We start from the raw sequence: 13,259 nt of genomic DNA on the forward strand, positions 1-13,259 counted from the left end.
GGCTTCAGGGAGGGACTGAGGGGCTGGGCGGGCTCCAGTTGTAAGGGGACCGGCTCGGGTGAGAGTTCACGCTCCCAAGTCCAGACTCCCGGTCTGGGTAGTGGGTAGACGTGGCGGGAGAGGAGGGCGAATCTTGACCTTCCGATGGTGCCTTCGCCCTCCGAGAGGAGAGCGGCTCATAAGTGGGGTTAGAGGCAGTGTGTCCCCCGGGTACCTCTTCAGCCTCTGCCTTCGGAGCTGAGAGCCGGGGACCAGCCGCAAAGCTTGCGCGGTAGGGGGCCCCACCTTGCCAGGTCGCCGGGCTTGGTCTCAAGCAGGTGCTGCTGCCCTGTGGACAGTCAGCGAGAAATAGACACACAGCTAGGTGCACACATACCCCACGCGTGCACACGCCGGCCCTCCCTGCCACCTCTCCGTGGGTCCCCAGACACACACGCCCCCGAACTTACGCTCACGCCGTACTCCCTGCTCCTCCCCCACCCCCAAACCCAGCTCACCTTGCCACGCTCACCCCCGTGCCCACCCTCGCTGGCACACGCGCTCACACCCGCGTCGGTACACTCCGCCACCTCCAGGCACACCCTAGGATTCCTCCACTCGCCCGGGGAGACGCACTAGGCTCTGCCTCGTCTCCCCACCCCCCGCTCACGCGCGCGCCCCTCTCCACACACACACGCACTCACACTCATACACACCCTCGCGCGCGGAGTCACTCCCCCTCGCACGCCCTCGACCTGGGCACCCTCCCGCGGCGAGACTCCGGGTCCTCCCCCTCTCTCCCTCCGCTGCCTGGCGGCTCGGCGCTCTCCGGCCCGGCCTCGGGCCGCTGGGCCCGCGGGGATCGGAAGGGAGCGGAGGGCGCAGCCTTGCCGCCTCCCCCGGACTCTCCTCTCCTCCCCGCCCCGCCTGCGCCGCGCCCCCACCACCTCCCCCCTCGGGAAAGGGACCTCGGGAGAGGCAGCCCGTGGCCGGCCGGGCTCCGCTCGGCGCGGCGCCGGCAGCGGCGGGGGCAGGGAGCGAGCGAGGGAGCCCGCGAGCCCGCGAGCGGAGCGGCGAGGCGGGGAGGGGACGCGCTGCCGAGCCGGGGCTGGAGCGGCGGAGGCTGCGGCAGCGGCGGCGGCGGCAGTGGCGGCGGCAGTGGCGGCGGCAGTGGCGGCGGGGGAGGGAGGGCCCCACGGACGGACGGACGCACGAACCGACCGAGCGAGGGAGGCAGCGAGCGAGACTTCGCTGGCGAGGAGGAGCCGCGCGAGCGGCGGCTGCTGGGCGCTCGGCGCCTCCGCGGCCCCGGCTCCCGGCCGCAGCTTCCTCGCGCGCGGGGCGCCGGGCGCGGGGCCCGGGCTGGCTTCGCGGAAGGTAAGAGGGACGCGACCGAGCCTTCTGGAGCCAGGAAGTGCGAGGAGTGCTGCTCCCACGCCTGTTGCTCCGGCTGCCCACGCCGCACCCTCCCACTCCCGCGCCCGGGTGGGTGGGCGCTGGGGCGCCGGAAGGATTGGGGGTGGGGCCCGTGCCGTGGGGGAGAAGGCAGCCGGCCCGGGGGCGTCGGTTCCCTCGGGCTGTGGAGCCACCTCCGGGCAGCCAGGAGCGGGGGTTCCGGGGTGGGGTGTGAACCTCTGCCCTCTTTCCATTGGCCTGTCTTCCCTCGGCGGGTGCCAGAGACAGGTGGCGAAAGCTTGCTCCGTCCCCGCTCTTGGTGAGGGGAAAAGGAGAGAAATGGCTGAAAGTGGAAACCCGGAGCGGTTTGGGGCGCTTCGCAAAGTTCTCCAGCCTGGCGAGCCGGCAGTGTGTCTACCAGAGGCTGGGGGCCAGTCCATCTGGTCCTGCCCGACGCCGCTTCCACCCCGCGAGCTCTGGGAAAGGTCTCTACGTGACGCCAAGGGCCGTCGCGGCCCCGGGGAGAGGGATCGAAAGACTCACTCTGCGAGGTGTTTACACTGGAGGTGGGGGACGGGAAGGGACTGGGCAAAGTTACCTGGACTCAACTAAATTCCTGGGCTTGCTTAGTGTTGACATTTGAATAGGATCCAAGATGTTCTGCTTTTATCCCGGGCAGCCCTGGTATGTCAGCAACAGGCTGAGGTTCCAGACCTGAAATCGCACTGCAAGAAAAAGGGTCCGTATTTCTTAAGAGAGAGCGTCTGAACTTTCTTGGGGTCCTAGGCACAATGCGATCTGTTTGTAAGACCAGGCATGCGTTGCTGTATTTTGCATGAATGTACGTGATGGTTAAATGTATGCCTTGTTTACCTTACTTCGAGGGAGCATGTATGTTTACCGTCTGTAGAAAGGGCTCCTGGGTGTCCACGAATTCAATACAAAGCATGTGTACATTTCCCCATGTGGACCTGTTGGCACACAGGAAGGGAACTGTTGTGTTTATTTTTTCCTCGTCTCCACTTGAATGCAACAAAATGCAAGTATACAAGGGACCCCCCAGAGAAAGAGGTTAGTAGCTTGTTCCCTTTTGCTCTTGAGGAGGCTGGAGAAAAAGAGTTCAGGAAAGTGCCCTGGCTAGCCTAGGAGTGGCACTGTTGGAGAAGAGGATCTGTGTGTGTGTCCCAAGCCTGTCCCCCAAGGATCCCCAGCTTGGTTCACCTTGTCAGTTTCATGCTTTGCCTACCAAAATCCTGTGAACACAGGAGAAGCCCTCTGGGTCATGGGCACCTTCCTCTGCCCCCACACCAGTCCCATTCTGAGCTAGGGGATGTGATGTGAGATTGTGGAAAGTAAGTTTCCAGAGGCTCTCCACTGAGGTCATTGAAGGACAGACCTTGGTGACATGACTTTTTTTTGCTGCCTTATGCCTGTACTCAGCTAGGTGTCAAACCCCAGGACAAGCTGTCTGGTCACTCCACCCCCTTTTGGCCTTTTACCTCCAAAATAGAAGCTGTTTAATGAAGTAACTGACTTTTTACAGCAGGAGAAAATGTTTCCCTTTGCCAGGATTTGTCACCTTTTTCATTTCAGAGCTTACCTGTCTTGAATGTCTCTTTTCCAGCCTCCCCCCACCCCCTATCTTTCCCACTGTCAAACTCTTCTGCCAAAAACAAAAATAGCTTCAGATTTTTCATTTGTAAGGCGTCCACGTCCTAGTAAAACCTTGGCATTTGAGGCATGTGCAGTGCCATTGGCTGGAAATGGGGCCGCACTGTTGTGCCTGTTGCAGGAATTCATACCCAGGCCAGCTCCAGAAGGTGTTGGCTCCTGTCAGGGGGCGAACGCTGCTGTATGAGCCATGGAGAAGGCCTACTTGAGTGGGTCATTCCTGCAGGGTTGTGGGGTGGGTATGGCCAGTGTGGCCTTAGGTATGGTATCTGGTGGGACACTTGTCCTCCCCTTTCACCTCCCAACCCCCACACACAGAGAAAGTAACAATGGGGTAATTGCTCCTTTTTTGGTATGTTTTACCAGGGGGACAGGGGCTGAGCCTCTGGAGACAGCCTGGTGCTTGCTTGGCCTTCTTTAGGAAGATTGCCCTGGATTCACGCATGGGGTAAACATTTGGCCTTGGGACCAGAAGCTTTTATGGTCCCAAGATAGGGAGGGGTTAATTTTTCCTTCCCCTGAGCTCTCAATTATTCATCTGAAAGCAGTTTGTAAAGCACTGGTGGTCCTTGGAGATTGGCTTAGGGTAGAGAGGAGAAGGTGATGGGACTCAGCTTGGCAGGGGCAGGTACCTGGCATTAGAGAATCAGGGTAGAGCAGGACTAGGAGAATGAAAGGGGAAGGGCATCACCCTTTCAGGGGGCAGAACTGTGTGTCTGGCCACACAGGGTTCCACAGGGTGCCTCTGATTCAGTGATCTCTTACTTTTTGCCTCTTGAACCCCCTCAAGATTCTGCCTTTCTGAGCTTTATCCTGGGATAAAACAGGATGTTAAGGGTCAAAGGTCCAGGGCTCAGAGTCTGGGAGCTTGGTCTCCTTTACCCTCTAGGAAGGTGGCCAGGGTTCTGTGGGTGCACTAGGCCTTGGATTGCCCCTGGTTTCCAAGTGACACAGGTTGTGTGCCCTGTGCTGAACACCAGCCTCAGCAGGAATTCCCAGAACTCCCTTTGCTACCTTGAGGCTCAGGCTAACTCCATCCTCACAGCAATAAGCCCAGATGCTCTACTTCCTTCTTTGCATGGGTGATTGTCATTAAGAGGTCCCAATGAGACCTAAGCTATTGACTTGATGTCCTGGATCCAGTGGAATCAGGGATCATTTGAGCCAAAGGGTCTTTTGTCACGTTCCTGTCCAATTCTTCTCATTTTACAGAGGAGGACTCTGAGGCCCAGAGGGTGATCATGGCTTGCTTTCACAAATTGAGGATGGGATTGAAACTGGAATTGCAAGGCCTCATGAGCCCTTGCTCATTGCTGCCTGGGGAAGACAGGGAAAGGAATCTCTGCATCTTGCTGTCTTCTGTTGGGAACATCAGTATTGGGCAACACCTAGATCAGGAAAGCCATTTGGCAGTGAGGTGATCAATGGTCTATTTGAAAATTGTCAGCTACCATATACACAGAACTTAGCCACTTTGAAAGAGACTTCTGAGCTTCCTTCTCCTTACCTGTAACCTTTGGGCAGAAAAGGCTTTATCATAGGATTTTAGTGGGAATAAATTAAATGTTGTATGTAAAAGTGTCTCAGGCAGTGTCCAGAGCATGGTCAGTGTTCAATAAATGTTAACCAACTCTGAATTGGAATCACCTGTGAACACAGTTGAACTTGTGGGCTTGCTTCTCAAACATCCCTAGCCCCTTAAATCCTAGCTAAGTGCATGCTGAGGAACTACTAAGTCTCCTAATCCTAAACAAAGTATAGTTAGAAGGGTAAATTTCTCCCAGAAAGAAATACAATGCAGGATGTGTTCCTGACTCTTCTATCAGTAGCATGTGGATTACCCACTGCCATGCATGAATGACCTCCATTCTTTCCTCAGTTCCTCAGTTCCAGTAATCAGGAGCTCATCAGGCCTATGCTGTTTTTCTGTTCTCTGAGCAGTGACACTTACGGGAAATGTCATTGTCATTCCTATTATCTTCTGCAGCATCTGACTCAACCTCCCTTTATTAGGGAGAGAAGGGACCTGTGACAATTTCCTTTAGCATGCAGATGGGGAAACTGAGGCAGAGATTGGCTTCTGTAGAAAACTCGACTGAGTGAGTCAGAGGCAGATACTTGAATTGGATTCTTCTGCTTCAGATCTGTCTTCAGATTTTACTCTGTTTGGAGAGAGAACGCTCACCCTTGGGAACCCCTGAAATATATTAGCAAGGCATAGAGTAAAGTTGATGGGAAAAAAAAAATGGCACATATAAAACCAGGGGTCCCAGCTCGAGCACTACTGATGCAGTGCACTGTGCTGCCTCCTAGGTTGTGATACAAAAGTGGAGGCATCTTGGCCTTTGCCCGAAAGAGCTTAGTGTGGGATAGGGAAAGTTGGGGAGTGGTCTGGCTGTACTCTTGAACTCCACATTGAGATTGCCTGGGTTTAATGGCGCTGCCTACTTATTACATACTTTAGACAATTATTACAACTCCTTATGCTTCATCTTTCTTTTGTAGGCAAAACATGGCCTACAGTGGTGTCTACCCCTCAGGGTTGTTGGTGGGATCTCTTGAGATGCTCCATGTAAGCGTGTGGTACTGTGCCTGGCACACCGTCAGCCCTCAGCAGATTGCCTGAGGTGGAATCCCTATTCTGCCGCTTTGGGTTTGTCAGACTGCTACGTCTCAGTAAGCTTTAGCTTTCCTTATCTATGAAATGGGGGACACAGCAGACTCTTCTTCCTAGGGTTGCTGTGAGGGTTAAATGAGATAATCCATGGAAGACAGTTAGTGTAATGCCTTGCATAGCATAAGTGCTCAATTGTTGGTCATTATTGTTGATAAGATATATATAAAGTGTGTGTAATCCTAGCTGCAGGGTGATAGGTGCTAGGGAAGAGGGCAAACAACAAGTCAAGAGCCCAAAGGAAGAAGAGAATCTCATAGTGAGGAGAGGAGGAAGCATCGCAGAGAGGGTAATGAATAGGTAGGATTCTAATAGGAGGGGTCCAGGGGAAGGATATTCTCATGAGAGGGAGAAGTGGTCCAGAGGCACACCTCCCCAGGGTCTGTCCATGAGCAGGTCTTGGTCTTATTGCTGGAGACTAGGACGGGTGCCTGGGCCATTGGGCTGGAGTATGAAGCTAGGATCTATTTGTGGGAATGCTGGAATGCCAGGCCAAGGAGTTTGGACTTTATTTTGCAGGTTGTGGGGTAAAGTACAATCAGAACCTTGCTTTAGGGAGATAACACTGCGCAGAATGGATTTCAGGGGAATAGGAGAAACCGGGTGGGGTGTGAGAGTGAGAGACAAGAAGGCCCGTGGGAAGGAGGCCAGAGGGAGTTTCGGCCTTCATGAGGGCAGTAAGAGCTATTGCCTATTATTTGGCAACTCTTTAGAGAAAAATGGTCAAGGTGACAGCCCTGCGGTTAGGGACGTCATGAAGAAAAGGCAAACAGCAGCTTTTTACAAGGAGGCAGGTTCTGTTTAAACCTGTCCACTTCAGAGGCATCTGAGCAGAAAAGTCCAGTGGCAGCTCAGGAGTTTGAGGGAGGTAGAGATCTGAAAAACCTCAAAGAGTTGCGAGTCAGGAGAAGGTGAAGCAGGTTTATAGGGAGAGATGAAGATCAACTCCCATTACAAGTCTTCATGTAACAGAAAAAAATTTCCAAGACTTACCTCTTCCTCGTTTATTTAAACATAGAATCACAGCAGCTGAATTCCAGAGGGCCCAAATAATTCTGAGTTAGGATTTGTTCTGTGTGATCAGTTTAGGATTAGTGGAGATGAGTGTGTCAACCCCAGACAATTTCCAATTTCTTTTACGTGTGTTTCCGTGTCACCACATGCCTTCCCACAGATGGTATACATTTGGGGACTGCAGAGTGATTTCACTATCATCTTTAAAAAGCCAGATTTGGGAAGGTAAATCTGCTTCCCAAAGCCAAATATAATTCTCCATGCCATTGCTCCCTCTGTCCACACAGGTAATGGGGAAGTGCTTATGCAGTGTGGTTTAGAGAGGTGAAGGGACAGGGTGGCCTGGCTGTGGAAAAATCTCTGAGGGTGGAGTGGGGACCAGGTGAGAGAGGCTGGCATGGGAAGGAGTGTTGTTATATAACCTGAGGGAGCTATGGATGGTGGGCAGATGGAGACGGGAGGAGAGGAATCTAGGGACGGCAGTGAGCGCTGATCAGCTTCCTCTGGGGAGGGAAAGAGACGATGCATGGAAGTCAGGTGAACCAAGAAGCCAAGACACCTTTCACAGAGCAGGGAAAGAGACCCTGCCCGGCCCCACAACCTTTCCCACGTCTTTCCATCATGGCTCTGAGGGTCTGAGGGGAAAAATTTGATACTAGGTTGCTAGGGCAAGGAGTAGGGGCTGAGTGTCCCGCAGAGTAGCACTTTGCCAGGGAGAGCCTTCTCCATGGGAGTTGGGGACAGAACCTCACCAATCCTGGTGGTCACCTGCCATCTCAGAGAATTTTCTGGACTTGGGCAGCCCCAGCCTCCTCCTCACTAGGGAGGAGTAGAAATAATTGTTTACCTGATCTCCCTCATCTACACCCCATTCCTCATTACCCCAGTGGGTGAAAGAGTGAAATAAAAATTAGCATGTTTATCCCACTTTTAAATTCATTTAATGAGAACTCATTTACCCTCTCCCAGTTTAAATCGGTAATAACGCCATAACCTTTCAGAGTTGATTATTACCCACGTCTTGCCAGATCTTCCTGCTAAAGAGGCCTTCCCTCCAAATGCTCTTGAGCCCTCTTGGAACTTGAGGATTTGTCAGGCAGTCAGCAACATCTGGCGATCCCACCCTGCCGAGCTCCAGGAGCTAGGTGTTCTCCCAGTGTCTGGATGGCAAAGAATCAAGTCCCCTCTCTGTGGTGGGGATTTCAGTTTTATGAATCTGCCCTGGAGATTTTGGCCGTTTCACTCACCAGTGATCCTTTCCTGTGTCCCATTTCTTACCTGCCAGTCAATATGGACTCACCCCTTCTCTCTCTCCCCTCCTGTCTCCCAGGGTTTGCTGAACTAACTCCAAGCTGGTGTGCCTAGCGTCCACGCAGCTGCCGGCCCAAGAGCTGGAGTCACCATGGCGGCCGGAGTTGCGGCCTGGCTGCCTTTTGCCCGGGCTGCGGCCATCGGGTGGATGCCGGTGGCCAACTGCCCCATGCCCCTGGCCCCGGCCGACAAGAACAAGCGGCAGGATGAGCTGATCGTCCTCAACGTTAGTGGGCGGAGGTTCCAGACCTGGAGGACCACGCTGGAGCGTTACCCGGACACCCTGCTGGGCAGCACGGAGAAGGAGTTCTTCTTCAACGAGGACACCAAGGAGTACTTCTTCGACCGGGACCCCGAGGTGTTCCGCTGCGTGCTCAACTTCTACCGCACGGGGAAGCTGCACTACCCGCGCTACGAGTGCATCTCTGCCTACGACGATGAGCTGGCTTTCTACGGCATCCTCCCGGAGATCATCGGGGACTGCTGCTATGAGGAGTACAAGGACCGCAAGAGGGAGAACGCCGAGCGGCTCATGGACGACAACGACTCGGAGAACAACCAGGAGTCCATGCCCTCGCTCAGCTTCCGCCAGACCATGTGGCGGGCCTTCGAGAACCCCCACACCAGCACGCTGGCCCTGGTCTTCTACTACGTGACTGGCTTCTTCATCGCCGTCTCGGTCATCACCAACGTGGTGGAGACGGTGCCATGCGGCACGGTCCCGGGCAGCAAGGAGCTGCCGTGCGGGGAGCGCTACTCGGTGGCCTTCTTCTGCCTGGACACGGCGTGCGTCATGATCTTCACCGTGGAGTACCTCCTGCGGCTCTTCGCGGCGCCCAGCCGCTACCGCTTCATCCGCAGCGTCATGAGCATCATCGATGTGGTGGCCATCATGCCCTACTACATCGGCCTGGTCATGACCAACAACGAGGACGTGTCCGGCGCCTTCGTCACGCTCCGGGTCTTCCGCGTCTTCAGGATCTTCAAGTTTTCCCGCCACTCCCAGGGCCTGCGGATCCTGGGCTACACACTGAAGAGCTGTGCCTCCGAACTGGGCTTTCTCCTCTTCTCCCTCACCATGGCCATCATCATCTTTGCCACTGTGATGTTTTATGCCGAGAAGGGCTCCTCGGCCAGCAAGTTCACAAGCATCCCTGCCTCGTTTTGGTACACCATTGTCACCATGACCACACTGGGGTAAGTCAGCGCTGGTGGATGAAACCAGGACGGAGGTTGGAGGGCAGCTGGATGGCTTCTGAAACCTTGGATGGTGTCACCATGGGGAGAGGAGGAGGGAGTCCCTTACCCAAGTGTTGGGGGCAGGGGAAGTTGCTGTATCCCAAGGGGAAAGCCCATGAGTGATCTGTTTGGGGGTGGTAGCTTGCTGGGAATTGAGTTTTCTTTTTGAGGTGGGGGCATGTGTTTTATAAAGCTAAGAAAATTAAGTCACCAGTTCTTTTTTCAGCCATGCCTTGTGTGCGTGTGAAGTCTCGGGATGAGGTGATGTCTGCATTCATATATGCACCTGCCCATATATGGGGCTGCATGGGGAGAAGGTCAGGGCAGTGGTTGGGAAGGGAGGGGACCGTTGAGAAGTTCGGAGGGTTCAGATGTCCATTACCAGAAGACACCAAGAGCACTCTTTTTTGGATCCTTTCTGCGTTTTTTCTTTGTAGTATATTTTGCAGGCCATTTTCCCATCTGTTGTGCTTTTCTCCTGTGCTGCCACAGACACTCAAGGGTTCAGTAGCTCTGAGCAGACTTTCTCTAAGTGACTCTGAAGCTGGATTTTCCGCAAAGTGATGCACCTGGTTTATTCTTTCTTTCTAAAGCAGTATCAGTCTTCCTTTCTTAGTCTGAGTCAGTGATTAAATGACCTGGGTGACTGTGAGATGGTCTGAATGGATCATGTGGTCAGACACAGAAGCAGCAATATCATCAGAAGGAGGGACAGGTGCTCAGTGAGGTCACGGTAATTCCGTCTCTCCGAGGTCCCCTCTCCAGCTGAGGTCACAGAAATGTATTCATGATGCTGGGATGTGAAGCTTTCCATCAGAGGAAGGGGGCTCAGGAAGGAGATTACAATCTTCACCCTAACAGGATTAGAGCCAATAAAGGTGGCTTTATGGAAACATAGATTTCTTAGGAGTTTCTGCCTCAGCTATTAGAAACCATGGAGCCTAATGCAAAATCTCTCCACAATTCGTATACTGGGTCATATTTGCTTAGGCTAGGAAGCATTATATTGCTGATGGAGAATTCATGAAGCTTTTTATTTTGTCTTTGACGATTCGGTTGGTGGTGTCCTGGTGATTTGATTTTTTTTTTTTCCTGGCCGAAACCCGGAGGCGGTAGTGTCGGTTTTTCCATAGTGCTGCGTATGCTTATTGGGAATGACTGAGCAGGTGACGAGACCTTTTAAAATGATTACATTTGTCATTCTGCCACACACGAGAGGGAGGGAGTAGCAAGGGGAAGAGCAAGGGTGTCACCATCCATTTGCGAAGGCCACATTTGATTGGGGCATTCCCTTTACTTCTCATCTGTCTGACAGAACCACCCTGCCCCTTCCTCCCACTCCAACCCCTGCCCGCCCCCCCCTACACACACACACATACACACACTCTTCAAATGGCTGCTCACCCAGAGTGGATAAGAATGTTTGGTCATTTGACCTTGTTTCTCTTGTCTCAGGTGGCAGATGTGGGCTTTTTGGCACAGTGGGGTATTTTGGGGATAAAATGGGCTGGAGAGCTTATGCTGTCAAGAGGTCGTCTTTATCCCTTTTAGGCTGACCTTAGCTATCCCTTCACCTTCCTGAAGGGGACCTCACCCATGGCCGGACGTCTCACTTCCACTTCTAGTCAAGCTCCTGATGTGGCTCTGACTGCCCAGTGCCCTCAGATGCCCCTTGATGGGATTCATGACACCAGAGAGATCCTTCAGGATAGCTATGTGGAGGAAAACAGGCATGCTGATAGCCACCTGCTCATTACTTTTTATTAGTAGTATAACAGCATATGATTGTCTACTATATGTCGGCAGTGTACTAAGAACTTTGCATATATTATCTATTTAAGTTTTTACAACAGCGCTGCAAGGCTGGAAAAAATTCTATACCCTATAAAGATGCAGGAGCTGAGGCTCAGAGAGATTGTATAAACTTCCATAGTCATGTAGCTGATAAGGAGCAGAACTAATTTTCAAATGCCAATCTGGCTGCTCCAATGCCCTTTCTCCTTTCACCCTACTACTCATTCCCATGCCATCAGGGCCCTTAGGTAGAAATCAGACCTTCACAGTTATTACTTTTTTGTTATGGCCTCAGGGTGTGATATTCTATTCTAGTCATATTGCCAGTCAAGAAAGCATCAGCCCAATGAGTACTATATGCCAGGCACTGTACCAGACACACAGAGATTTTAAAAATAAAACATTTCCTTCTGAGCAGTTTAGATACTGCCTTAGAAATTAATGGTGATTAATCCATGTTTTAATATTCTAGGGAAACTGCTGACTTCTTTTGTCATTCACCCTGTAGATTAAGGGGCAAGTCCAGCGTCAAGGTGGACTATCTTGGTCTCATTTTTACTTTCTTGGGAGGGAACTGATAGATTCTGCTGGAGGGTGAAAGGAAAGGTGCCTGCATTAGGGAGAAGCATGCTTTTCCTGAATGTGGACCTGGTGAGCTCCCTCACCCCACATCTGACAATGAACAAGTTTGTTTTACCTTCCCCATGCATTTAAATGTCTAGCTTCTGGGAGGAGAACCAAATGGGCAAGAAAGAAAACCTTTAGTAGTGTCTTCCTTAAACTCAGATAAGTAATGAGAAAGCAACCTTTTTCTTTCCCTCTATCCTGGCTAGTGTAGGTCATTGCTGGGTCAGGCTACTTTGACTTTGACCTGAGTTGGCAGTTGACACCATTACCAAGCTCGTTGCTTGATTATACATAGCAAGCACTTGGCAAGATGCTTTTTAGTGGATGAGCCAGTGTGAATGGAGTGTCTCTTCCATTTGCTTGACCTGATACTATTCTCAGTCCCTTCTAGACCTACTTGTCCTCTCTAGAAGGTAGATCTAAGATTTCAGCCTGTACAGCCTGCACAGCCTGCAGCCCCCTCAGATATGTGTATTCTGCCCCAGCCCTGGACCCCCAGGAGGGAGGAGAGCAGCCTTTACTTGGTGTCTGATCTATTCCCTGGGCTGCCCTGCAGTACTGTGGAGATCTTCTTGTCTTTACTGGAGGTTTCACTGACTTGACCCTGGAAACTTTTCCCTCTTCCATGGCTAGTTTCTGTCCTGACCACATTCATGGTCAGTTGTAACCTTGTTCAACCATTCCAGAAAGCCCATCTTTTTCTTTACACTGGCATTTGAGTCCCAAGTGGCCGTGGAATACCAAGGACCAATATCTTGCCATCATTCAGTTGCTTCCAACAGCTCCCAGCAGACATCTACCTCTTCCTTTCTCCAGACACTCCCTTCCCTGGTCCTTCCCTGAGTTCCTATTTCCAGTCTGGAGAGGGAATGTCTCCAGCTCTTCTGCAGAGCAGGGCTGACTGATGCACGGAGAGCTCATATGCAGAGTAAAGGCATTCACTCTTCCTGCTCTGGTTGCCCTCTCTGCCTGCTTTCCCAGCACCTCATTGATGAGTTACTCAGGTGTCCTCCAGGGAGGGATCTCCTGGAACCAATTATTACCATTTAGTTAATATCTCAGAATACCTTAAGCACACAAGAACAATAACAGCCCAGCTGCTGTCAGGGCTTGAGGATGGCTTTTCTATGCAGCCTCCTGCACTACTGGGGAAGACCCTTTACGCTCTGCCCACGTTTCCCTTGAGCCCCCTGACAGCTGAGTTCCCAAATGCTCCATTTGAGGTTTAATTTCCATCCTCATAATTGATGCTATAAATAAAATAAATCCTCAATTATCTCAGTTAACAGAGGGAAGGGATAACATAGAACTCCCAATATTAAATAAGACCAACCTAACTACTTTGAGAATGTATTATGTAATGTAAACTCTCTCAAAGCAGATTTCCCTTCTTAACTTCATTTGACTTTGTTTGGCATCATGATTGTCCCAGGCAGTCCATGGGGGAAGCTCAATAGGGTCTGGGAAGGAGGAGAGCATGTGGGAGGAAAGCCTTGCAAGCGAGCATCCACAAGGACCATGGGAGGCCAGCTCCCGGCCTGGTTTTGATGAGGCT

General features: G+C 52.2%; 1 protein-coding gene across 3 annotated transcripts in view; it reads left to right on the forward strand.

Annotated features, from left to right (window-relative positions):
* Positions 1–1,272: 1,272 nt before the first annotated feature.
* Positions 1,273–13,259, forward strand: part of KCND3 (potassium voltage-gated channel subfamily D member 3) — a 214,533-nt gene continuing 202,546 nt past the window's right edge. For 2 of the 3 annotated variants that reach the window (XM_032155007.2, XM_032155010.2), the window contains exons 1-2: positions 1,273–1,356; positions 8,064–9,241. In XM_032155007.2, coding sequence (XP_032010898.1) covers positions 8,136–9,241 — 1,106 coding nt within the window. In that variant the 5' untranslated portion in view covers positions 1,273–1,356; positions 8,064–8,135. Of the gene's footprint in view, positions 1,357–1,864; positions 1,926–8,063; positions 9,242–13,259 lie in introns of those variants that run through there. The other variant, XM_058439466.1, reaches the window with a different exon arrangement.

This window comes from Hylobates moloch, unplaced genomic scaffold (assembly GCF_009828535.3).
Source record: "Hylobates moloch isolate HMO894 unplaced genomic scaffold, HMol_V3 SCAFFOLD_5, whole genome shotgun sequence".
In the NCBI taxonomy this organism is placed as follows: Eukaryota; Metazoa; Chordata; class Mammalia; order Primates; family Hylobatidae; genus Hylobates; species Hylobates moloch.